This window comes from Podarcis vaucheri (genome assembly GCF_965113315.1).
Source record: "Podarcis vaucheri genome assembly, chromosome: 1".
NCBI lineage: Eukaryota > Metazoa > Chordata > Lepidosauria > Squamata > Lacertidae > Podarcis > Podarcis vaucheri.
Window position 1 is genome coordinate 79601917 of NC_138759.1, and position 26896 is coordinate 79628812.

General features: G+C 41.7%; 2 protein-coding genes across 3 annotated transcripts; one reads left to right on the forward strand and one right to left on the reverse strand.

Annotated features, from left to right (window-relative positions):
• The first annotated feature begins 7102 nt into the window (after positions 1-7102).
• On the forward strand, positions 7103-15953 carry GATD1 (glutamine amidotransferase class 1 domain containing 1). Of its 2 annotated transcripts, none has more exons than XM_082237519.1 (8): positions 7103-7694; positions 8764-8840; positions 10201-10306; positions 11936-12043; positions 12635-12729; positions 13680-13773; positions 14701-14812; positions 15189-15953. In XM_082237519.1, exons 1-8 carry the CDS (start codon positions 7637-7639, stop codon positions 15193-15195), a joined length of 657 nt encoding a protein of 218 aa, XP_082093645.1. In that variant the 5' UTR covers positions 7103-7636; the 3' UTR covers positions 15196-15953. The 2 variants fall into 2 exon arrangements, with proteins under 2 accessions (XP_082093645.1, XP_082093644.1); XM_082237518.1 differs by having other exon boundaries at positions 7104-7694; positions 15186-15953.
• Positions 15954-16624: 671 nt separating this feature from the next.
• TALDO1 (transaldolase 1) lies at positions 16625-26101 on the reverse strand. Its single transcript, XM_082237513.1, has 8 exons — positions 25868-26101; positions 20629-20752; positions 20209-20316; positions 19180-19311; positions 18694-18869; positions 18314-18511; positions 17362-17507; positions 16625-16903 (listed from the first exon to the last, which is right to left on the reverse strand). Exons 1-8 carry the CDS (start codon positions 25962-25964, stop codon positions 16871-16873), a joined length of 1014 nt encoding a protein of 337 aa, XP_082093639.1. The 5' UTR covers positions 25965-26101; the 3' UTR covers positions 16625-16870.
• Positions 26102-26896: the final 795 nt, after the last annotated feature.

The window sequence follows — 26896 nt, forward strand, 5'->3', positions numbered from 1 at the left end:
TAATCCCTCTTGTGCTGGGAGCTGAATACTACTGTTTCTAAGCAGACCCTTTTAAAATGAGAAATCTAGTCAGTATAATCTTCTGATGCAGTCAGCAAAAAATAGCCATGTACCAGCACTGCACATTCTTTATATGTGTGTGTGGCACATTCCTCCCTGAAGTTTCCATGTAAACCAGGAGGTGTTATCATTGTGACTCCTGCCCACCATTGACCCTTTTGGAAAAAAGAAGGGCACTCACCTTGCTTACGCCTTGCCTGGCTCCTGCTCCTGCTTCTCAGCTGCTCCTGCGTTGGCATATTGAGGCAGGGCGTAGGCATAGCTGTCAACGTTTCCCTTTTTTAAAGGGAAATTCCCTTATTCTGAATAGGATTCCTCGCAAGAAAAGGGGAAAGTTGACAGCTATGGACATAGGCTGATGGGCTCCCTGAGTTTCTTAAGTAGCCCTCGGCCACGCATCTCCAGTCAGTTGTACTGCAACAAGGAGGGAAAGAGGAATATGTGTGTGTGTGTCCTCTGAACTTACTAAATCTGTGCTTTATGGAAGTGTGAATATAACACTGCTATATTGGTAAGCCTTACGAGTTTCTAAATGCATGTCCCTGACCATGTGCAGACTCTTTCGTCTGCTTAAAGAAGCTGAGCAAATCAGAATGTGCTGCAGATTGTGTTTATTCTTTCATAAACTTTTTCAACTTTACTAAGTTGGTGTCTTTGCCCAAAATAGCTAGGCTCACTCACTCACTCACTCACTCACTCACTCTCACTCTCACACTCACTAATATATATATTGCCTGTTGCTTAAGAGGTGAACTATTAATCTATACCAACTCATTTTTCTTACCTTTGCTCTTAAGGTTTTATATTCTCCCCTTCCTCCAAGCTGTCATGGTACTGCCTCCTTTTATCCTCACAACAACCCTTCAAGGTTGGCTAGGCTGAGAGATAGTGCCTAGGCCAAAGTCACCCAGTTTAGAACAGGACTAGGGAACCTTTGGTCCTCCAGATATTGCTGGACTGCAGTTCCCATCATCCATGACCACTCACCATGCTAGCTGCTGGGGGTGGAAATTGGAGTCCAACAACACCTGAAGGACTACAAATTGCTTAGCCCTAGCTGAGAACTTGGGTCTTCCAACTATGAACCTCTATGACACACTGGTTCTCTTAAAGTGCAATCCTATACATGCCTATTTAGAAGTAGGCCCTGTTGAGTCCTTTGTACTGGATTTGCTGCCAGGGAAGTAAGTACTGTATAGGATTGCAGCTTTATTTAGTTTGTGGCAGCAGGTCTGCCAGTACAAAGGTTTGATCCACTCAGAGGCTGATGATGTGTGCTTTTAGATAAATGCATTGCAAGCCCTGCTCTCTGAGGAGGGCTGGAGAGAGAGAGAGAGAGAGAGAGAGAGAGAGAGAGAAGGATGAGGAGCTGGTGGCAGAAACTGCCTCAGGCAGAGCAGCACACATAGAAGGGGTAGTAGAGGAAGTGAGTGAAGGTTGGATTGTGTGCACCATATTTCTGTCATAATTGCAGGAACCTACTTATCTGAAATTGTTTTCGTATATGCCAGAGATTTGTAATCCTTTCCTTGCATTGAATAGCATTTTAATCTGGTGGAATTTGTAGGGGATTATCCTGGTTATAGTATTTAATTAATATTGAACAGGGCATGCTAATTCGCTTATAACCTGCTTTTGGTAGCTGTAGGTATATATAACTATTTGACACATTATCAGAAGATGCCAAAAGCTGAAGTATGAGCGTGTCACACTTCCTGTGTGGATATCATTGTTTGCTGTTGGGGCATGCCACCTGTTCCCATGGTTTGAGCCCAGGCATCTACCAATGGGGGCAATGTGAAAGTTTTATGCATTAACTTGGAAGTGCAATTCACTCACGATTCACTGTTTTTGGTGTATGATGCAGGCCCTAGATACAAAAAGTGTTGTTGGACTCCACTGAAGTTCAAAGTGACTGTGAATCTTGAGTCCCTTGTAGTAATGGGGGTCTTGGTTTGTATACCAAGGTTCATCCTGTTCCCCATGTTTACTGGGAATGGGTATTTACTAATAGATCAGTGCAAAATACCGTGGACTGAAGAATATGGATCCAACTGCAGGTCAGAATTAAGGTGTCTAGGCAAACCTATGTGACGGAAGCTAGTTCAGTTCTTTAATGTGTTCTTCTAATGTAATAAAATACTCTGTGCATACTTAGCCAATCAATATTGTGAGCATGAAACCAGAAAAAAAATGAAATATTCATGTTTTGGGGAAAGGAGTAACAGTCTTACTTCTGATTTAATAATCTTGGAAACCTACCACCCTCTGATTTCATATACAGAAATGCACATTTGAATCTTTGCTTCCCCCCTAAGCATGCATTAGAAGGGTGGTGAAAATCCGCCTTGAATACAGCAAGGATAATTGATGAGGGTAATTGGGGACCTGCTATTCGGAACATAGAGAGATGACTTGAACATGCACAGAAAATCAGTATTTCAAGCTGGCACAGACATAACATTGCTGTTATGTATGCTAAGGATGAAATGCTCTAATTGTATTTGTTAATTGTGTATGGCTCACCCAGTCCACCCAGGATTTGGAAGTGGAAGAGTGACGGTGGGGGGTGGGGCATGGATTTGGAAGGAGGAAACTGGCAGAAACGGGATAAGATTCCTCTCATCTTGGAGACTGTGACCTGCGTGGCTGTATTTAGGAGCAAATGAAATGAAAAGGGAAACACTAAGGTAAAAGCTACATCTGATGTCATGTTAAGTCCAAAAAACAACAGCTTTTACAGATTTGATATGTGTTTAAAGCAGGCAGGTGGGTTGAAAAGAGTTACTTCTACCACTTATCCAACGTCTTGGCTCCATCCATCTTTCACTCTCTGCCCTGCCCCACACCCATCTGTTCCATAAGACCTCTGCCAAGACCTTGGTGGAATTTGATTGGGAAGGGATTCTGCTTACACACTTTGCTTCTTCCTGAACCCTTGTCTAAGGCACACAAATGGCCCCCGCTTCAGCTTCTCCACACAATGGAACTTCCCACACTCTGCTAGACAGTTGTCATGTTTAATTTGTCTCCTTAGTGAGCTTCTGCTTCTAATGTGAATGTAAAACCTGCATTGGCTGCAATATACATTTTTTATTTTTCTTCTGAATTCTCTCTCATATTGATAGCATTCATATGTACCCAAGAAGTGTGAGAGAGACCCAAATGGTCTTGAGTAAAATAAAATAAAATCCTGCTATAGGGACTAGTATAGTCCCCAAAACTGAAGGCCATGCCTTGATTTGAAGTCAGACGTTGACACTAGATATTAAAGTTCAGTCATGGATAGTCATGCAGGGTTTATTGGTAACAGTTGTAGCAATGCCTAGTTGTGAGAAATACATTTAATTCCCACCCCACCCCCCATGTAATTCTGTCTTATCGTTTGCCAGTTTTTGTACCACTGTAGCTTCAACTAGCCTCCTGAACTATCAAAAGAGCAAGGGTAATACTATTGCCTCAGTAACCCTTTTGTAATTTGTCTGTGTTTTCATAAATGTACTTGTGGTGACCTTCTTTGCCCTCTTTTAATTCTTATGCCTTTTCCTAAACCAAAAGTTAGGGAAAGGCATAGAGTAATACTTGCAAATGGGAAATGCTAATTTATTCAATCTGAACGTTCGCTATCTGCTTAAGGGGATCACTTGACTAAAACAAATATATATCAGATGAACATAGCAAAGGTCATTACAAAAAACAAGTATTTCTAAAGGGTCTCCCCATTATCTCTAATGGGCCCCAAATATAATTTCTTTTTTGAATTGAATTTGTCAAGCAACATCTTGATTTCTGCCCCTCCCCTGCAAATGAACAGATCCACTTACCACTTAACACATTAATTGGCCTGTGTGTATAACATGCAGATTTGGGTTTCTTTTTGAGTCCATTGTTGGTGACTCCGTTTCCACAAAGGAAATGAAAGCCTACTGACACACACCAAGCTAGAAAACTAATTTGTACCTTTTTGAATTTATAATCTTGCCTATGCTTCTATGGACACTTTGTATGGGCTGCAGCTCAACTCCTTAAAATCAGCAAAGAATTTTTCCTTTCCCATATAGTATTCTCTTTTATTTGACTTTTAAAATGCGTATAAATGCAATAATGCAGGTAGACTAGAAATACTAGATTGAAAATTAAAGTAGTTTAGCTTGTCCCATTGTGACCTACAGTGTTGTATGTCACCCAACGCTGTATCCTAGCATTCTCGAGGCTTTCCTACGTAGCTGAATCTAGTATTAGCTTTGAAAATCCATTGTGTGAATGGCGGGTGGGTTGATTGGGAAAGTGTACGCTTTTACACAACGTATGTTACTTGCATCAGAAGCTATATGGCCACTCCATATACTATGGAACTGTAAATGATTCCCAATATACCTGTAACTCTTATCAAGATTGTGTGAAATAAACTATATATATATGTATATTGTACACTTCTTATAGTGACCATCATTTTGTGTGTTATGCTTGAGTTTTGAGTCCTACTGTGTTTTAATTCTGGCTACATAATTTTAGATGACATGGAGTTCTGCACACAGAACTGGAATGATTTCCCATCCTACCAAGGAGGGACCCTGCTACTTAGTGAACTGAAGTGACAAGAGAAGATAGAAACTAGTACTTTCTATCGACACATCTGTCTAAAATATGGAGAAAAAGGAGCCTTAACATGAGGAATTTGGTGAATAATACAAAATTTATTGCAGCCTGTTCAGACTAGAACTGTGGGAATGTATTTGTCTATTCTTCGTTAGTTTCTGGAAATCAGAGCAGTAAGAAGGGTGGGTTGTGAACTACCTAGAGCAATATTCTGAACATCTTTGCTGGTAATACATTTCCAGAGTTTATTTAGAGCACAACTATGCTATTCTAACTCCCAGGCTGCAGGGATTTACATGAAAGCTTTATAATGAGTCTCTTCTGTATGTGCTTTCTCTATTCAAAATGTTTGCTTCAGGATCACACTTGTTTTCCATTATACCTGACGTTGGCTAGGCCTTATGGGAGCTGTGAATTCATAAGCATCTGCAGGGCGCCAGGTTGTCTACCCTCGGCATACATGATTCTTTTTCTTTCAATGTGTATCACTTTGCTCTAACACCGAGGTCCCCAACTTGGCAGACATGGGCCCTTTCCCCTCCAAGGCCTCTTGCCCCTTCCAATAAAATTGTTGCTCTTCATTTGGTTGGAGGGGTTGCCAGGTTTCTTTTGGGGGGAAGGATATGGTCTGCTTTTTGCAATCTGTGTTCTTTTGCTTTGTTTCAGGTTGTATGTAGCTGTTTTCTCTACTTGCAGGAGGGTTCTGAGCACTCCCAATATTTATTCTGTGCCTAGGAGCAAACTCAAAGGGACCTTGGGCCCACAAATAAAATATTTGAGGGGGCTGCCCTCTTCCAAGTTGATAGGCATTGTCATTCAAATGGTGTGGGTGCTCTGCATCTTGTGATCAATTATTTGGGGCAGGGCTTACCTCCCCCCCCATTTTATTCAAGGTGGCATCCCTGCTTCTGTGAAATGAGCCAAACTCTTTGCCTAATGTTCAGATGGTTTCAGCTTCTTCAAAGAATTCATCCCCCTACAATCGGTGGAGTGTCGGGAGATTATTCATTTTAGCTCACAAAGTATATTATGTATGTCAATATTCTCTGCAAATGAAAACACACAAACTGGTGTTATGTCATTACCTCACATGAAGTTAGTCATTCTCTAGTTTTTCCCCTTTGTACTTTTTAGGATCAACAGGCAAAATCCTTCCTGAAAGAATGATTAGTTTCTGGTTCTCTAAAGAAAAAGTGACAGCATTTATAGAGACTATTTTTTCCTTGCTAGTCCTATTTTCTCTTACTAGGCGACCCATGCAGGCTAAGCTATAACTTGTTCACTGCAGTAATCTGATGGCTAACTTCATATTGTGTAGAATAGTAATTAATATATAAACAAATAAATATAAAAGCCATGCTAATCTTTTGTGATAAAGAGAAATATGTCTGATAGCACCTTGAGACTAATTATTAACAAGCTTTTTATTACAAAATGTGTATTCAATTGATTATTTGTTTATTGCATTTATGAACCCCCCTTCCTTCAAAAGGAGCTCAGGGTAATGTATGCTAAGAGATAAAACAAGATTTATCAGCAAATGATAACAAAATCATTAAAACGCAGATTGGTTTCAGCTGTGAGTTATTAAAACCAACAAAATATAATTCTGTAAAGGGAGGGTAAACAAAAATGTCTTCAACTGGTTTCTGAATATAAAAAAAGTGGAAGCCAAATGTAAGTCCAGGGAGAGGGCATTCCAAAGGCAAAGTAGCACCACAAAGGAGACTGTTACACATTCCTGGGCAACAAAGCCTTGTAAAGATCACAAGCAGAACCTTGCCTTTGCCTCCCAGTCTCAGGAACTGAATCAGCTGGTATTGGAGGAGGCGCTCCTGCAGATACTTGGCTCCTGTCTGCAACTGGTACTTCACTGCACTAATCTTGGATGCATTTGGCACCCCAAACCTATCTTGTGGCTGGGGCAACCCAGTCAGATGGGTGGGGTACAAATAATAAAATTGCTGTTGAGCCTATTCTCCATGTAGTTTGGACCTGTTTGATGATGACCCAGAATTCCAGTATTCTACCAACGGAGTCTTTGGATGCTAAGAAGACAGTGCACATGCTTTTGAAAGCTTCCATGAGCAGGCAAGTAGATGATCAATTTTTCTATGCCTTTGAATTTGAGAACAAATCAATAAAAGGAATCAATATAACATGTTTCCTGCTCCAGAGAAGTTGTCCCATGCGAGTCAGAAAAAGCCTTGGTATGAAATTAACCTCATACATGAATTCTGGTTTTAAATGATTGGTTAAGCAGACAGTAATAGTCAATGCAGTGGCGTAGCGTGGGTTGTCAGCACCTGGGGCAAGGCAAGTAATTTGCGCCCCCTAAACCGTGGATTTGCGCCCCCTAACCCCCAGATGTTGCGCCCGGTGTGGCCGGCCCCCCCTGCACCCCCCACGCTACGCCACTGAGTGCTGCTTCTCAATTCTGTTCCTGATTTCTCCGAGCATAAAAAAGTAAATAAAGGTTCTGCTGGATCAAGTCAAAGGTCCATATAGCTGAACTTTCTGTTTCCAGGTTAGCCTCCCTGGGGGAGCCAATGCAGAAAAGGCCTCTGCAGCTGGTCCTTGCGGGTGTTTATAGAGGCTGCTTAACCCTTCCCCTTCCAGCCCAGCTCAGACTCGAGAGCCGCCTGCTTTGTTTCAGGCGCTGGAGGGAGCCACCCCTGCCGCCGCCGCCGCCTTCAAGGCATCGCATCCGCTTCCCCGCTCTGGCGGAGGGAGGAACCGCCCTACCCCGCAGTGACGCCACACCTGCCTCTGGCCCATCTCCCTCAGCTGAGGCCGCACGCACCATGGCGCCTGCGCAGCGCAGCCTGGCGTAGCAGAGCGGGGACAGGCCTCTCTGCCTGCACTCCAGGCGCTGCTAGGCTTCCCCACCTCCGCCGGCCGGGAGCGCAGGAGAAGGCGCCCGCCGCCTGCTTCCTCTTTCCCGCGGGGAGGCTCCGCGGACGACGAGGCCGCCATCATGTCGGAGAGGCTCAGCAAGCCGACGTGCCTCATCGCGGCCAGCGCGGCCGCGGCAGGTGAGGGGCGGGCAGAGCGAGCTCGGGCTGGTGGGCGGGCGGGCGGGCGCCCCTCTGGGCTTTTCATCTCCTCGGCTCGCCTTGTGGCGGAGACGGAGCTGCGCGGGCGCCCGCGGGGCTTCTGCTCGGAGGACCCGGGGGTGGCGGCGGGATGGAGGCGCCTGAGGGGAGGCCAACCCACGCCACCGGCATTCCCATTTCTGCAGGGCGGGGCGAGGTCGCCTTGTCATCTCTCTATTGTTATCATAATTGTTGTTGCTATTGTCCGTCGTGTAAGAGTTGCAGGAGCCCTAGCAAAATATACATTTTTTTACAAAAAAATTTGCAACCCTAAACAGGAGAGGGGAGGCCGGGCCTGCCTTCCTGCACAAGCAAACATGACAATCCCCCCGCTTTTTTTGCATTGTAACAATCTGGAACGCCTGCCACAGTCTCATTCTGGTACTCTTAGTCTCCAATATGAGCCTGAAATCCTTACTCCTATTGTACGAATTGTGCTTGCAGCTGGCTTGTTGAGATTGCCCCTCACACACCACACCATACATTGAACATGCTCTTATGCCACCTTAAACACTCGGGGAGGATCCTGGGAACTGCAGTTTGTTAAAAGATTCTGGGGATTGAAGTTCTTCTGTAAGGTCAGCCACCATGAGAGACTGCAGTTCTCTGTGTTTGTTAAAGTGGTTAGCGATACTTTGAATGTATGGTGTGGATGCAACCTACTTAATATTGCTCCCTGCCTTGAGCTCTGCTTCCCTTTTTTTTTTTACTTTTATGATGTGGCTTTTTCTTATTGCATATCTCTCCTGCTGCATGGAATAGTTTGTCACAATTCTTCTCTCCTGGAGTTGTAAAACTGATTAGATGTTGATGTAATTTCTTGTCTGTTTGGGGCAACTACCAACATCCTAAGCTGGCTGTCTTTTTCAATAATATTATGAATATTGTGTATTATTAAAATGCTCCTTATAGGAGAAAAATGACCACCAGGAATAGCAGATTAGTACTGTGAAAAATGTGCACTTGAAAACAAACGAAACATGCCTTTTGTTTCATTCCTGTTTTCCAGGGGTATCTGCTGATTCCTTCCTTCACTCTTTTACCCTGGCAAGCTCTGCTTTTAATCTACAGGTTGCTACTCCAGGGGTAGGTAAAAAATGTTAATACCTAACTGTGGATATTGTTGCAGTAGATTTCAGACAGTAGTATTAGGCTCATTTAAAACAAACGGAACTTGCGAAAATCCATGAGGTTTATTCCTCAACCAGTGAAGATCATTTTTTGGTCTTTGAAAGAATTGTTGAGGGAGCTGCATCCCAGGGCAAGCAACTCATACCTCAAAATCACATATGTGTGGGTGGGAGGATTGGGTGAGGGGATTGGGATCCAGAGATACCAGAGATACATTCCACAGAGAAACTTTCAGAATAAAGAGGCAGCCCTGCTTTGTAGGGCTGTTGGGTGGAAGTGCATTAGGTTCAAAAAATGCCTGGTGTTTTGTTGCCAGGTGTATTGCCTTGTTACATGAGGGAAGAATGCACAAACAATCCTTGCCTGCTGATTCTTTTTTCTTTGTAGCAGGAAGTAATTTTTATCCCCTGCTCCAGAAATTGGAGCCTTACTTTCAAGAGCCAAGTGTGGCTCCCCAGGAGGCCGTTGGAACTCTCCCCAGGTCACACTCCTTCATAGACTTGCTTTGCGCCCTCTTTGAGTGTTCTTGCCTAACTGGAATATGTCCTTCAAATCTGAAAATGTTTCTTGCTTATCTGGATAGAGGCATGAGCATCCATGGGGTGTGTGTGTGTGTGTTGAGACAAAAAGTACAGGTACTTTTATCCTCATTTTTTTGTACAAAATTAGCCTACCGTACTTCCTGCTTTGAGTGTTTTACTCACATTCTCCCTGATGAATTCCTGCAGATGCCCATGAATACAAGAGTGTGTGTAGAAACTAGCCTACTGCACAAAGCTAATATTCTTAATAGTTGATCTGCCCACTTTTGCCTCTGGCCCTGCACTCCACTGGCATGCAGCCTCCAGAAGGCTGCTCAGATGGAAATGTGGTCTTGGCACTGAAGTTCTCCATCCCTGTCCTGCCATCTTACCCGAGAGCCCTAGCCTGCTCTCTCCTCTCCCTACTTGAGGGGGGAGGGTGTCTTTCCATCATCTGAGTCTACATCAGACTCTGACTTTGGAAATAGAGAGGGCAGTAAATATAGGTCTTTTAAGTGGAAACAATTAGTTTTAGGCTGTGTTATTTGGGAAAGGGAGAGGCATTGGTTTGAGCTGCAGTGCTGTTCATATGTGTAGCTTTGTGCATGTTTTACAAAATCAGAACCACTTGTTTGCATATGAATTGTCTATCTTATTTGTCAATCACCAATAAATGGTATATCTTAAAAAAATGGGTGCTTTTATCAGATCTTGCCCATGTATAAACTCTTGCATTTAACTAGGCTTTCCTCACATATTTTCATTAATTGAGCTTTGAACAATGATTCTGCTAGGGAAAGTCAATTGATTTCACTGGTGTTAATGAGGCAAACATGCGCTGGATCCAGGACTTCCGAATGAAATCTTACGCAAATCCTGCCAAGCTGGAATCAACTGATGGTGAGGTATCCTTTAACTTGCAACTCAGGGTCTGTTCTCTGTGCACAAACTGTTCTTATCTACACAGTATAGTGCTCCTTGCTGTCAACTCTGTCAAACTTAAGCACTCATTGATTTTAAAAGTGATTGTTGAGCATGTGCTGAGAATAATGCTATTAACTATTTCTTTTGCATTTTTAGCAATGATTTAGATAGTTTTTTCCCTGTTTGCCGCAATCTCAAGGCCTCTCTTGTATTTGTGACAGAGAGTATTCAGATATGATAGGGAACTATGGTTTCCTTCTGTGACAGTAAGCTATGGCAGATCTAAGGCTCACACATTCCTTCCTCCACTCCTTTGCATCCAAGGGGAAACTGAAAGGTATCACTTTCACTTTTAAACTGACAGCACTTTCCTGTGATATCTAAGCTTGGTGAACTATGGTTTATTTCAACTGTAACTTGTGAAAACAAACCAGGGTCAAGGAGTGGTTTGGGATCCTGGCTTGTTTTCAAACCATAGCTTGAACAAACATTGTTCAGCTCCCTGAGGGAACTGTGGTTAGTTTAAAATAGAGATTTTCGCACCATGGTTGCAAAGGAAATGGTGATGGGAGGGTGCCTTAAACCCAAGGCTCACCATGGTTTCCCATTGCATCTGAATTGACATTTTCCTGCCAGTGACCTACCAGATCACTTTGGGGAGGAACAAGACCTGAAATAGGAGCATAAATCCTCATAAGGCAGCCCCCTCCATAATTTTGCCTCTCATTTTTATTTGATGGGCAATTGGTTTGTCTGTAGTTTTCAGACGCAAACATGGTCATGAGCAGTTTTCAGACATTCTGTTCTGTTTCAGTGTGACCTCAAAACAGAAAACATTGGGCCAAAGGGAATCTAGCCTGCTCTTAATAGTTTCGGAGTGTGGTCAATAGAGCCCATTCCAATGCTTTCTTGAACAGGCCCCTTCCAATTACCCCATAATGAAGAATCATTCCTGTGTGCACTTAGGGATAGTGTTGCTGTGGGAACAAAGCTTCCTGTGAAAGGGACACAGTGGGGAAGGAGAGCAGCAACTATTCTTCTGAAGTCAGCTGCAGGGTTGTTTCCAAAGCTGTCCTCTTGCACCTTGTTGCACCCTGGAGGCTGTGGTTGGTTTGGAGTAATGGCTCTACCCCTCATTCCAGGTATGGTAATCCCCTTGATGGGCAGAACAGGGAAAAGGTGGAACAACTCTTCACACCTTCAAAATCACACCTGCCGTTGGAGCAGGTAAAGTAAGAGCCAGGTCACTGGGGGCAGTGAATATGGGAGAGGGGTCATAAATGTATTTGTAGAAAGGCACTGTTCCTGTAGTGCCAACTCCAGGAATACTGGTTTGGGGGAATGAAGGGGAAGGCAAAGGCCATTATTAGGAGAGCAAGGATTTAATTGGCACATTATAGGACTTTAGTGACTAAAAGCTGGGGGAGTGAATGGGGTTGCATGAAATATTTTGGGGTGTACCCACTAACCCATGGAGTCATCCCTGCCAGCCTGTCAACCTTGAACAGGCTTGATATAGCCTGTCAACTATATCACTTTAGCTGGTTTTGAAATAAACAGAACTTGCGAGTGTCGTAAGCTTCTTTGCTGCTTCTTCCTCCCTAGGTGCCAGATACCATGCTTTGTTGATTCCAGACTGTCCTGGTGCCATGGTGGATCTGGCAAACAGTGGTTACTTAGCTAGAATATTGCAGCATTTCAGCTCTGAAAACAGTAAGTAAACTTCCTTGGGGATTTATGCTTTATTCTGTACACTTTGTGCATCTTAGACTGAGAAGCATAGAAACTGCTAAGACTAACTAAGATCTCTCTTTCTGGTAGGGGCGAACATCCAGGAGGTTTTAAGGAAAATTATTGATAATGTGGAAACAGTAGCAAACTAGTGCAAACTCAGTTCAGTAACATAAAAACAATTGTAGCCAGTTTAGAACGTAACATTGTGGATGTGCATCGCTTAATCTACAAATACCAACACCGAACTTCTTTCCACATCTTTTTTACACAGCCCCTCCCCCCAGCAATGTTTGCTGTCAGTCATATCTCAGTCATTCTGAGTGGTTTTTATGCCTTGAATCAGATTTGGAGAACCTGTGGCCCTCGAGATATTGCTGAGATTATAGTTCCAACATCTCTGTTCATTGGTCATGCTGGCTAGGGCTAATAGGAGTTGGACTGTATCACAGAAATACCTGAAGTCAGTTAGATGGGAAGAATATTTTGTAGCATAACTGAACTTCTTTGGGGGGAAATCAGTTGTAATTTTTCTGAATAGGGATTTTTAGATGAAGCTGTTTTTCTTTGTAGAGCCCATATGTGCTGTTGGACATGGAGCTGCCGCCTTATGCTGTGCCACAAATGAGGACAAATCCTGGGTATTTCAGGAATACAGCTTAACAGGTGTAGGTGCAGTATGTTTAAGCAAATCACGACTTTTCATATATCACTCTTCTAAAACTCAAGTTTCTGTTCTGATGAGTCCCGTAATAAGTAACCTTTGTCTACATTTTATATGTGGCTTTCCCCTTGGGCTTCCCAGATTACAACCACAGATCTGCTCCAAGCCTTTTATAGTAGTCTGTTTTCAGTGAAGCCAAGCACATATTTACTGGCGTTTAATTCAGGGTCATTGCAAGGTGAAATGACTGATAAAGTTGTATTTATTTACTTTTTTTAAAAAATATATAGCCAAAAGACTCCTCAAAGCAATTTAGAAAAATAATCTCAAGAAGATCACAGTATAATCAATACAAACATAGCCATATGCATTATGTAGTTTTAACTACTAACTGTGAGGGAAACCATGTACTTAAATTTTCTGTTGATATGCTAGCAGTGGGATAGAAAGGTGCATGTTTACTTAAATAACTTTATTTTAGGCTCAAGTATAAAAAGAGTGTTATGAACTAATGCAGCGATAGGCTCACTTCAGCCTTGTTCCTTCTCCCCTCCCTTTAAAATTAAGTCCTGTGACCCACTAATGTATTTTGTGGGGTTTGATTCCTTGGTTAGGAACTACTTGGTTGGATCAGACTAAGGTCAACCTAGTCCTGTATTCTTTGCAAGAATCTAGTTAAGGTGTTAGGTAGCCCACCGAAAACAGTATCTTCTTCGTGTTTTGCTTAATCAAAAGTACGAGATTGGCTCCATTATTTTCAAATAATGGAGGTATACAAACAAGACAGGAAAATTAGCTTTCAGGTGGAAAAATCAAAATTAGAAACAGAACTGTTAGAACCCAATGTTAAGAATTTGTCAAGAATGTATAACTTGTTGCTGAAGTGGAATACACAAGACGAAACAGTTAAATCTTCTTCGTGTTTTGTGACATTTATTTTCTTGTTTCTTCCAGCCTTGTGTGTATGAACTAATAAGACTGCCTAGTTTTGCCAGTTTGCCTATTATCTTTGAGGACTTTGCAAAAGATTCTGGAGCTATCTATAGTGGTATGTCATTTAAGGCTCTGTTCCCACAGGTTTTTAATCAGTAGTTGATTAAGTAAATATGATCAAGAAAATGCTTGGGTTGTACTGTATTAATGCAAAATCTAATGCAGATGTAAGACCTTAAAAGTGGAAGTTAGAAAGTGCTTGTCAAAATTTCTCATTAAAACATGCAGCAACATGGAAGCTATAACAGCCCAGCATTCCACAGTAAATCTCCCAACCTTGGAAATGAGCTGAACAGAACTATTTCATAATTCAGGCACCCCCAAACTCGGCCATCCAGCTGTTTTGAGACTACAATTCCCATCATCCCTGACCACTGGTCCTGTTAGCTAGGGATGATGGGAGTTGTAGTCCCAAAACAGCTGAATTGTGGGATGCCTGTCATAATTGAACTCACAGGAACTCCATTTCAGTCTTTGCCACTGACCATCTCAGAAATGAAGTCAAGCTTGTTCATGAGTGGAATCTGAATACCCTACTGGAGAGCCCTCTAGTGGTCCTTAATGTTGTTGCAGGCAGAAGTTAAGATCCACTGTGTTCTTATATACCCTCAGCATGCTCTTGCACACAATTGTGCAATATTTTAAAAGATTAATAGGAAAATTTCATTCTATTTGTTTCAAACACTAAGGAGAGGGGAAGACAAGCACAAGAGTAACTGTGGCTCACATGCAATAATCTAAATTATAATCTGAGCCTGGCCAATGTTATAGATATCCCTATAATTGCTTGGGTTTTACAAGTCACAAAGGACAATAAAAAGGGTTTGCAAGAGATTGAAAAAACAAAACAAATCAACTTATTAGGAAGATGAAATTAAATTGATAAACAGCAGTAAAGACTTGTGTATAGTTTTTCTTAAGTGTCAGAGAAATGGAGGTTGTAGTATGTAAATTAAGACATGAATATTTTCTCCCAATACAGCCAGCAAAGCAGATGCAGTGCATGTTGTATTGGACAGACACCTTGTCACTGGACAGAATGAAAATTCTACAGTTGCAGCTGTCCAGAACCTTGTTTTTCTTTGCAATGGCAGGTAAGAAAAGGTGGGGGAAGTTTCAGTAAAATTTTGTGCCACTGCAGACATAGCCCTTCAGTTCTGGAGTATTCTAGTCAATGTGTGTATGTCTGAGAGGGGGAGACTAGTTTTATATTAAGAATAAAAAGTATTTAGTTACAGCTAGCCAAACTCAATCTTTTTTTTCAAAGAAAAAATGAATATATATTAAAGGCTTAATGGGGTAGCAGTACGTAGCTTCATTTTTTAAAATAACCTAGTCAATTATGGATAAGTAGATGAAGCAGATCTCTGATGCTTAGCTGCTTGGTTTTTTCCTAGCAAATTATTACTGTAGTTTAGATGTGAGCTGTTTGCAGTGATCTAACTATTATGTCCTACTTTCATTCAGCAGAAAATGACGGTGCTCTTTGTAAATGGGATGAATACAGAAGAAGTCTTTGACTTTGAGAAATGGAAAGGAGAACACTGCACATTTGTAAGGATGGGGACTGTAAATCATGTGGTAAAAACCTTAATTGAACTGTTTTCCTGCTTTTTTGAAAAACATTGTTCCATCTTGTGTTAATACAGTGTCTAAAAAGCCTGGCTAAACATGTAACATGAAAAACCATGGTTTGCAGCTCTGTCAACAGCTGAACACCTGAATTAGATATTTTTGAAGCTAGTACTTTGTTAGTTACCCATGTGTCCAAGTCCTCATCCTTGTGCTGGACTATTTGGTATTAGTTTACAGTTATGGCAATTAACGATAACATAACAATACAAAGTAAAGTATTTGTTACACTTTCACATAGGAGTTTTGAGATTGATTGCAGGTGCTAAAAAGACTGCTGTATTGAGATTAGCTGAAAGTTAAAATAAGCTTCAGTTCAGTAAGCTACAAAAATTATAGATAATGTCAACTCAACTTTTTTTTTGTAAGGCAAAGACCATGAAGATTCTATAAAGTGGAAATAGAACACTTGAATGGAAAGGCCTTTAGTATTGGGGCTGTGGTATGTGTGCTGGTTGGTTCGCTTAATGCTTTTAAAGATAATTTTATTTAGTTTTTTTGTACCACCCATGATTGTACAAGTCCATTTTTTTATGACCACAGAAGAAAGTTAGAGAAGCTGTTGAAGTTGGACTCAATAAATATAATTCCACCCTCTTGAAAGTTTGTAGCGTAAGGACCTTTGGCTGTAGCTAATCAGAATTGTAATAAGCAACATCTAGAAGGCTTCAAATTGGCAAAGGCTGGTTTGAAGTAACACGTAATATAGCTGTTTCACAAAATGATTAGACAAATGCTCTTCTTAGTTGCTAGTAGCAGCTTGGCCATGTTTTTGTGTGAAATCAATTTTAATTTACCTGTTTAGGCTGGCTTAGGTATTGTAAACCTTGTATAGGACCACAGGGCAGATTTCTAGTCATACAATATTCTGGCACCATACCAAGCCACCATTTGAATTTCCAAACATGAGGTTTACACTACAGCTACGTACCTAAGTGCTGCATTCCTAAGAGATCAAACTCACATCAAATCATGATTGCAATTGCAGTTTGCAAGTCTCAATTCAAACCATAATTGGAGATCCTTAATCATTGTTTGGTCAGATGCTTATTCAAGTTCATTTGATACAGCTAGGTTAGTAATAATAATTGTATGTAAGGAAACAAACATCTTGCTTAGTGCTATGCACCCCATCCATAAAGTCTTCAGCTATTTTGATGATAATTCTTCAACACACTTCCGGCATTATGGTAAGTGTAGACAATATCCACATCCTTTCTATGAAGTAGGAATGAAACATCATACCTATTACTTAGTACAAATAAGTGAAAGCGTTGTTGTACCACAATATTTTTATTATTACCACCATCATTTTGAAGGGAAACCCTTCCAGTCAATTGGTCCCTTAGTCATCTGCAACTCCCCCCACAGCAGTATCAATTTTGAATTTTGATATACAAAAGTGCCAAACACACTGAGAATATGTTAAGTTTGCAAAATCATATAAAAAGCCTGGAATACAGAAAATCCATTCATATGCAGCTTGTACAGCCGTTCAGCTTCCAATAAATTTGGCATGCCTACTTTCCGTTTGCAGCATTGAACATTCGTTCCTAAAAGAAGAAAAAAAATCAAGCATTTAACAGGAGGCAAATCATATGAAACATCCAGAAAATAGTTTCACATGTGTCAGTTTTCAACTTGTATAATTGAAAAAACAGTATGGATTAGGGTTTAATAGATCTTGTCAATTTAATACTGATTATAATATGAACATTTTGCACTGCTTTATATAATAAAAACCTAATCTGCTTATTTAAAAATTTCCTAAAGGCAAGAGAAAGCAAAGCACTGTTTAAATTCAGTATTCTATATGGATATTGACAGTTCTAAACAATAATGTTAATCTCAAATATATAGTTAGTCTTATGGAATTAACATGTCTTAATCTTCTCCATTGGTGAACAGTTAGAAATGAAACTGAAACAGAAGCTGCAAATAAGCCACATCCTTATATGACCTAATGTATAGCAGACTATAAGAAGATAAAACCCTCTTAAAATAATGTTACCTTTATCATCTGCTCCAATTTAACTGCATCAGCAGCAAACTTTCTGATTCCATCAGACAACTTCTCCACAGCCATTTGGTCCTCATTATGGAGCCAACGGAAAGTCTTCTCATCCAGATGGATCTTCTCCAGGTCAGATGCCTGAGCTGAAATGAAGAATACATAAAGCTATTGAATCTTAGAAATCTAGCAGGCTATTTGGATAGAACAGCTCTTAATGGGTGCGGAGTCCTTTTCGCAAAATCATCCTATCACTAAATGCTAAGACAGCAATTGCTGCTGCTCAACTTTGCACAGCGCCCACAGCAAATGTTTATTCTGAACTCTTACAGAAATCAACCAGCTGTACAGAGTTTATGGTATGTATTTTTGTGTTTTTATATTGCAAACTACCCTGTGATCCTCAGATGAAGTACAATATAGAAAATAATAATATCTGTGCTGTGCTTTAAGCTCCACAGTAGGTTCAGCAACCTAAGTACAAGAGCAAACATGCTGATCTAAAAACTATTTTGGATATTTGATTATCAAAAAGATGAGCTGACAACAGTGCTTCTCTAATCGTTATACACAAGGCCAGAGCCTTTAGCTATATTTACTCCAACTCCCATCTGATCTTATCCAGAGAATACACTTGTTCAACAAGAGAAAGTTTAGAATAAAGGATTACCAACCCCCCCCCCCATTCTCCATGTCAGCTCTGGGGTCTGTTAGATTACAATCCCTCTGATGCCGGATTCTACATGGAGCCACAGCCCCTTAAAATGCTTCAAAGATATATACGGTGATAAGGAATACCTTAATTGATTTACCCTGTTATGTAGAAGTCAACCCTTAAAACACACGAAGGACATTATAATGAACAACTGTTGGATTGTCACCCTAGCTAAGCATCCTTAGTAAAATAATTTGCAAGACTATCACGCACAATATATAAAAGAAGACAACCTACCATCTTTGACACTGAGCATCGGGGTTAGCTTGCTGCTATCTTTACTGAGCTCTCCCAGAAGCTTTGGTGAAATGGTGAGAAAGTCACAACCAGTCAGTGCTTTTATTTCTCCAGTGTTTCGAAATGAAGCTCCCATCACAATAGTTTTATAGCCAAACTTTTTGTAGTAATGGTAGATTTTAGTGACACTTTTCACACCTATAAAAGAATATGGAGTTGTTGGTTTTTTTTAAAAAAAGAATACTATGCAAAATTACTTAACCTTGAAGAAGCTCTCAGACCTCAACTCTTTAAAAAAAAACCCCTTCCTCTTAAAAATCTAAGCGTTTGGGCTTGAGTGTGTTAAAATCTTAATATGTTTGTCACAGTCAATCAATTACCTGGGTCTTCTGATGGCTCGTATGTCTTCTTGCCTGTATTTGCTACATGCCAATCCAGAATACGCCCAACAAAAGGAGAAATGAGGGTGACTCCTGCTTCTGCACAGGCAACAGCCTGAGCAAAGGAAAACAGCAAGGTCAAGTTGCAGTGGATCCCATGCTGCTCTTCAAGAACCCTGTTAAAAGAGACAGCCTTAGAACAGAATTGCTCCCCCCACCAACTATAATGATACTGCTGGAAAAAAGGAATAAACAATTTACTACATATATACATTTTCAGATTACTAACTTTTAGAAATTTTTGATTTGTCAGTATTTACCCCACAAAAAAACAACCTCCAGCTCTGAAAATCTAGTTTCATATCACAAACTGAATTACAGGTGTTTCAGTCTGGATAGGAGCAGGCACCTGAAAATAAGAGGTGACTGCTTAGTATTAGATTATATTGCATCTATACTACATTAACGCATAAGGTACAAACTTACTTGGCAGCCTGAATGCCCTCCCATGTTGATGACAGCTTGATGAGGATGCGATCTTTACTAATTCCTGCTTCTTTATAAAGATCTATGAAGTGTCTGGCCTTCTTCACCATGCCTTCCTTGTCAAAAGACAACCTTTAAACCAAAGAATTTTTTTAAAATGTGCAAGCATTCATCTTTTTTTTTGTTTGTTTTTTTTAGTTTACTGTATAGTATTTCTCCATTAATCATGGGTAGTAGCTCAGTAGGTAGAAAATCATTTGGCATTAATGTGTTTAAGCTTGAAGTGTTACAAATCTATTGGTTTGCATTTATGTGGAGACCTTAGCGCATAACTGGACTTGTTCTTGTTAAAAGTTTGGTTATTTTGGAAAAAGAAAAAATGGTGCCTCTTTGAATTTTCTGGGATTTCCTCTGTCCAGCTAAACAGAACTTTTAACACAAAAGTATTGAGCAGAATAATTTGTCAAGTCAGCACTTTCCCTTATGTGGCAATATCTATTTTGTTGTTTATACCCCTGTTAGGAGCACATCTTTCCAATGTGTGTACTCATGGCAATATGGTGTGCAGGCACCTTTCTACTAATTCATGTATGTATGTATGTATGTATGTATGTATGTATGTATTAAATTACACCCTCCCTTTCCTAAAAATAAAGTGGCTAGCATAATAAAAGCAAAACAAAAAATTAAACACATATTCTATAAAAGCAATAGCATAAATAAGATCACCAACATAAATAACAAACAGCTTAGGACAGGCCTGGCAAGCATCTTATTCACAAAGGCCTTTCTTTAAAAAACACCTCCAAGATCTTCACCACACGGCAGAAGATCACAGTGGTGGTGAAGGCATGAGCAAGAACTCCAGAGCTTAGGAATGATTACCGAGAAGCCCCTCCTCCCACTAGTCCCAACAAGGAATTATGCCAAGATTGATTACACAAGAGGGCCTTAGCTGAAGAACTGATGAGCAGCCAGGTTCCTTTATTTTAAGGCAGAGACCTAGAAGGTAACTCAGGAGACACACACCTTGCATCTACTTCTGTGGACACACGGCCAGGTATCCTCTTCAGTATTTCTGCCCCAAACAATATAAAAAGCTTGTCACAAGCATTTTTAACTTGGTCATCTTCTGACCTGGAAATAAATAATCACAAGAGAGAATAATGAATATCCAGGAAAAAGAATGATTATGTGATGATAATGTCAAAAAAAAAAAATTGGCCACAGCTCCATTGGGAATGGCTAATTGTTTGCACTATGGTTTGGTCTTGGTTTCTGATAGCCATAACCTTTTCTTGGAGGGAGATGACATGCTGTTAAATTACAATACAGGAGGGCCAGAAGAAAATACACAATGGTATCATCATGAGGGGTCATAGCTGCCAAGTCTGAATATGAATACACTCACCCACCATGTTCCCTTTGACAAAATACTAATGGACTTACCCACCAAGTTTCCTCCCATATGCAATAGCATCTTCCACCAGTTGCTGGTAGGATGGCATCTGGGCTGCAGCAAGTATCAAGGAAGGGTTGGTGGTAGCATCCAGAGGCTTATACTCCTCAATAGCTATGGGAGACAAAAGCAATCAGAAAAAAAACCCTTGGTTGGCTAGCATGAAAATAATTTATTTTAAAGATGGGATAGGGTGGAGTAAACTTAGCTAATTTGCTATTCCAGAAGCATAATCTTGTTAATAACAATTAAGCAGATGCCAAGTTTGAGAATCAATTAGTCAGATTGCTGTACAAAGTGTGACTGAACCACACAGTGACTAAGAATTGGAAGCCTAGTTCTCAAATGGCAAACATGAGCTGTACCACTTTTGGACTGCAGGTAGGGCATCATATGCCAGAATGTTTCTCCATACGAAAAACATAGCATGACTTCAAATTCTATGCCTTGTTCTGGACAGTTTGGTATACCAGTCTAAAGGCAAAACCCTGACTCCCAAATTCACCAGCTAGGATAAGTTAGGGTGTTGTGCATCTCCCTATGTCCCAGCTGAGCTGGTGTAAATAATTCACTTTGGTGTAGATACTTGCGCCGGGCAGAGGGAAAGCCCTGCTAGCATAGGTTATGACAATATCAAGGACAATAGTGAGATGTGTGTCAAGGGCACAGAATGGACAAAGAGGAATGGACAAGGTTCTGTTGCTCCATCCCTTTTGTGGTCCTGCCCACAGGGAGCAGGTGGTGCTGTGGTCTAAACCACTGAGCCTCTTGGGCTTGCTGATTGGAAGGTTGGCAGTTCGAATACCTGTGACGGGATGAGCTCCCGTTGCTCTGTCCCGGCTCCTGACAGCCTAGCAGTTCAAAAGCACACCAGTGCAAGGAGATAAATAGGTACCACTGTAACAGGAAGGTGAATGGCATTTCTGTGCACTCTGGCTTCTGTCACGGTCCTCCGTGCACCAGTAGCTGTTTAGTCATGCTGGCCACATGACCTGGAAAGCTGTCTGTGGACAAACACTGGCTCTCTTGGCTCGAAAGTGAGATGAGCCCTGCACCCCATAGTTGCCTTTGACTGGACTTAACCATCCTTTTTACCTTACCTGCCCACAGAACTCATGCAATTTACACACAGGTATAACAAACTTCATATTCGCCACATAGGAACCAACGTAACGACAGAAAACGAAGGTTTATACTGTTTCCCTACCATCTTGTCTCCCCCTAGCAAGGGCCAGTTAACTTACATAAGAGATGCAGCCAGTATATCTGATGTGTGTCATTACCTACAGTTCTTGGTTAGGTCTGTTCTTCCCAAGTGGCATCTATGGAATTCTTAGTTTTAGCACAATTTTGTTAATAATCACCATTTGTTCAGAACATAGAGAAAGCAGTTGGGCTAGTGCTTAGATATTTTTCTCCCAAGCATTTGGATATGAACATCCTTGAGAATCAAAATTAAGGAACAATGAAGAAGTTAAGTTATGCAAACTACTCAATGTATGAACTTCCTTATTTTTGAAGCATGAGGAAATATTACTTCCTTCATCTCCTCTTCCCCTACCTAAATACTGCATGCCATTTCCCCTTTTCTGTAATATTTTATCACTCACAAATCCAGAATTCTGGCGTATACTGCATATTAGTATGCATTTTATAGTGTGTAATCCCTCAGACATGTGAATTTAGAATCTAAATGCTTGTTCCGACTCCGTAGATGAAGGAACAAAAATGCTTACTCATTGCAAGCTAAAGTAAACAATGTTCCACCCACTATTCATACCTCTTTGTAGCATTTCAGTTTTACTTCAGACAATAGTTATGCAGCACAACACCCAAGATTAACAAAGCACAGTTGAACTTTGATTTTTTGAAGGGCTAATCCATTTTAAAGCAGAAGGGTCTTATAGTTTAGATATGGAACAACTTCAGTCTTGTGCAGTTAATGATCTGATTTACATCACACTAAGTCAGAGGCCACCCACATTTTTTGGACTAGTGGGCACATTGTGAATTTGGAGAATGTGCTGGGAGCACCAGTCACAAAATGAGCCACTGCACTAAGCCAAACTTTGGACAGCTTGACCCCGCAGCAAAAAGGACCAGAGGAGTGAAGTGGCTGTAAGTTCATCTCCAGGATCCAACACACTCATGTACTTGGCCTGAGCCATGATGTGACACAGCATGACATGTAAACCAAGCCAGTGAAGCCACTACATAGTAATTGAATCCCTGTAGTCTACCACAATATTTTGAATGTATAAAGCAGGAGTGTATTCTTACAACCTGTTTACAAAAGAAAGATATATACAGTACAAGAAACCCAGCTAAAACTTTGCCACTGGTCCATTACTGGATCAGAGTTTACCTTCTACCCAACCCTCTTATTGTTGTTCATCTATGTCAAAGGAACGGTATACAGAAAAATGGTCTATAGATTTCCTAAATACTAGCTCAAGTGTTTACTTTTAATGAATAAAGTAGGGAACTATGTGAAGTTTGAAGGGTCTCCTAGAGCAGTGTTCCCCAACCTTGGGCCTCCAGCTGTTTTTGGACTACAATTCCCATCGTCCTTGACCACTGGTCTTGCTAGCGAGGGATGATGGGAGTTGTAGTCCAAAAACAGCTGGAGGCCCAAGGTTGGGGAACACTGTCCTAGAGTTTGTAAAGCACAACTTTGAAGACACCCCCTTCTTCTCTCACGTCGGGTAAGAATGTACAAGTCCTGAACTGATACCTGGCTAGATGGGGGCCAATAACTAAAAGCTGAATCCTTACAAGACAAAGATTCCATGGCTGGGTGGCTTCCAGGTGCAGGAAACAGGCAGACTGGATGGGGTTGCACTCCCCTAAAAAAAGTAGATGCATAGTCTCGCGGTGCTTGTAGAACCATCGTGGATGGAGACCCAAGTGCCCCCCAAAGCCAGCAACCTTTTACCAACTTTTGACTGATGCACCAGCCATGGCCACATGCTGGTAAGATCAAGGATGGATAACTGTAACATGCTCTGTATGCAGCTGCTCCTTAAACTGGTGAAACCATTTTGAAAATCTGAAGGCAACAACACACTTACTAGAAGGATGTGTTTCACATGTGAAACTACAGTTGGGTGTAACTGAAGGATAGTCATTGTAATCTGAAATGCCTTTGTACTGATAATCATCTCCAAATTACCCTAAGGACATGCCAGTTTTCTCGCCAAAGTTGCACAAGAGGCATCACAATAATGCAATATGTCCATCAACCTTTGTGACATTCTTAGCTATGTTATGCAACATTTACTGGATGAACACAGCAGCCCTCAAGCACAAAATTAGTTTTCTGTGATTGACAAATAAGTTACGGTACCCTCACCAGAAAGAGGCTACACACAATTCTGCCCATTTTGGAAGTGAGTTATTTGACAAGGCTAATTTCAATATCCCTGACACTATACATATTCAGTAGCAATGCAGGTCTAGTTTTGTTTCTGCACTTTAAGCCACTTCCTTCCCTTTCCATTATGCTTCAAATTTGAAAATACATTGTGAAACGTTTCTTATTCGTTATAATGAAACTTTAACAAATTACAACAACACAACACAGGGAATCTCCTGTCCCAAAATTTCTTATTCATAATTTTCAGGATTTTCTCCCTTCTGCATTTGCCAACTCAGTAATCATTAGCAGGATGCAGTAACCTGTTCAGTAACAGAAGATTTCAATGTCTTTCATAAGACTATTTACAAAATACACCTTGTCTGTTTAGCTCAGCTTTTATTTTGGGCTGTGCATACTTGCTATAAAAAAGGGCAAGGCTGCATTTAAGCAATTTAAATTCTGAATCAAGAAATGTTGCATTTGGCAAACAGTTCTAATTTCTATACAGCAAAGTATGGAATGCATACAACTCTGCCTTCAGTTATAGGATATTATTATTATTATTATTATTATTATTATTATTATTACTACTACTACTACTATTACTATTATTATTTATACCCTGCCCATCTGGCCAGGCTTCCCCAGCCACTCTGGGTGGCTTCCCCCCAAAATATTAAAATACTGTAATACATCAAGCATGGATGCATTCAGATTAACTTCATTTAAAAACTTATTTCATTACTGAAGCAATTTTTATCAGAAACTATATTTTCTGTTAATGAACAGCATACTTCATTACAACAGGCAAGAACTGAGTTGGGATTTGCAGAAAGTCATAGTGAGTGCTGGGCCAAGAACCTGCATCACAGCATCCTAGTACAACCTGCAATTCATTGACTTGATTGATTCAATTCAAGCAACAGGCTTTAACTTTTCGACTTGGAGCTGGTGCCCAGTGTACCTCGGCTATGAGTGATCGCCAAAAAAGGGAAGTAATTATTAAACTGTGGCCCAGCGTGTCGCCACTAGAGGAGAAAGGATTACCGTATATCCAAGCAAGTCGTTCTTAACAGTAGTCCTACTGAAATCATTGGCTCTTTTATTATGTTGCTAGCTTTGGCTACTTTTAAAAATATTTTATTTATACTGCATTGCTCTTCGACATAATTCAGTTTAGCAGAAATTAAATGAAGATCTTGGCTCAGCAACTGCTTCCTCCACTCTCGGAGCTAAACTGAGTTTATGGACTGCCTGCTTCCAACAACCTGAAAGCTGCAACAGCACCTACTAAAACGCAAGTGCAAGCCTTCCGTGAGCGAGTCCATTTCAGATGTGCATGAAGTTTGCAAGAACCTAAATAAAGCCAAACACGCCCACCCCACCCCCCAACTTTGACTCTGCATACAACTAATATGCTCCTAAACAAATGATCGAAGTCAAGCGGCAGACTATGGGAGGGAGGGAGCCACTTTGCTGGATTTCACTCAGGGACGCAAACCCAAAAGGGATGCAGCAGCTGAACCTATGCCCTTTCCACGACCCTTTGAGCAGCAGCCGCGGCCCGGCGTTGTTGCCTCCTCCCCACGGAAGCAGCGCCGCCGGCTTGGCCAAGAAAGCCTCGTTAATCCAATTTGCTTCAGCTGCGTCTCCCCTTCCCGCCCGACGCCATTAGCCGGTTTCCCAGCACCCGAGGCGGAACTCTTCCACCACGTTGCCAAAGAAGCAGAGCGAGACCCGGCGCGTCTGCGCGGGACCGACGGCCACCGCCGCGCACCCGGCTCCTCCGAGGCATGGAAGCTGCTGAAGCAGCCGGGAGACCCCGCTGGCTCAGCCGTCGCCGCCCCCTCCTCCCTCCTCGCCGCCCTCACCATGGAAGTCCCCTGTGTCGGCCACCACCGTGGTGTGCTGCTTGAGCTGCTCCAAGGCCGACTCCATCTTCTGCCTCTTCACTGGGGAAACCGACATGGTCCTCTTGCGCCTCGCGAGACCCTTTATATATTGTGCGCCCTTCGACGGAAGCGTTGGCAAGGGGCGCGCGCCCTTCTTCCGCCCTTCCTCCCTCGCACCACTCAAGGGCTGCGCGTGACAGGCGGCGACCGAGGCGGCTTCTGCACGCTGGGGCTACAGGCAGGGGCGGGGTTAAGGAGAGGCGCCTGCGCCTGCGCCGCGGCCGAACGGGTTTCTCCCATTCTCTTCAGCCCGCCTCCTCGAAGAGAGAACCAACTAACTCGGGAAGAGGTTGCGCAAAAGGGCTCGAGTGGAAAGCGCGGGCGGGAGAGGAGAGCTTCAAGGTCTGCAGCCAATCGCGGGCAGCGGCTGACCGTAGGACGAGCGAATGGAGGCCGCGTGAGGAGGGGGAAGCAACCAATCGCAGGAGGGGGAGGCGGCGGCGGCGGCGGAGAATGGAAAAAGCGGCTGGTTTCGCCTGGGACACGTGAAGGCTCACAGCGTTCAAAAGTAGTTAAAGGAGGCGGAAGGTGGTGGATGATCTGTCAGCGTAGCTCGTGGAGTGCTCGCCTTGTTTTTCTCCTGCGACAGCCTGATCGCGGCTCATTTGTAGCATGCGCCACACCCACCCACACCTAGAATATCATGAATTATTTAGGGTAACTTCGGAATTAAAATAAATAATACGAAGCCTGAGAGTCTTATGAAGCTTGCTAATAGTCCTAGGCATTTTTTAAAAACAAACATACATTAAAACTTACTTTTCTAGCCCTTTTCACTGCAAAATCATGAATTATCTTCTAAAGCCAATTTCTCTTGTTGTAAACAAAAATTGCCCTTTTCCCTTATGGGGTATCCAAGAGCCCATATAGAATCCTTACATAGGTTCCCTATTGGTAGGAGAAAATAACAGAGGCCAACCAGAGAATATTGAGAAAAAAAGCAGCTAG

Bases quoted from the DNA above. Each gene is read 5' to 3' on its own strand.
- GATD1 (XM_082237518.1), top strand. From the start codon at position 7,637: ATGTCGGAGAGGCTCAGCAAGCCGACGTGCCTCATCGCGGCCAGCGCG. The intron at 12,044-12,634 runs GTAAGTAAACTT...TTTTCTTTGTAG, and splicing joins GCATTTCAGCTCTGAAAACA to AGCCCATATGTGCTGTTGGA. The intron at 13,774-14,700 runs GTATGTCATTTA...CTCCCAATACAG, and splicing joins TTCTGGAGCTATCTATAGTG to CCAGCAAAGCAGATGCAGTG.
- TALDO1 (XM_082237513.1), bottom strand. From the start codon at position 25,964: ATGTCGGTTTCCCCAGTGAAGAGGCAGAAGATGGAGTCGGCCTTGGAG. The intron at 19,312-20,208 runs GTGTGTGTCTCC...TTTGGTTTAAAG, and splicing joins TCCACAGAAGTAGATGCAAG to GTTGTCTTTTGACAAGGAAG. The intron at 17,508-18,313 runs GTAGGTTGTCTT...TCTTCATTTCAG, and splicing joins GATGCTCAGTGTCAAAGATG to CTCAGGCATCTGACCTGGAG.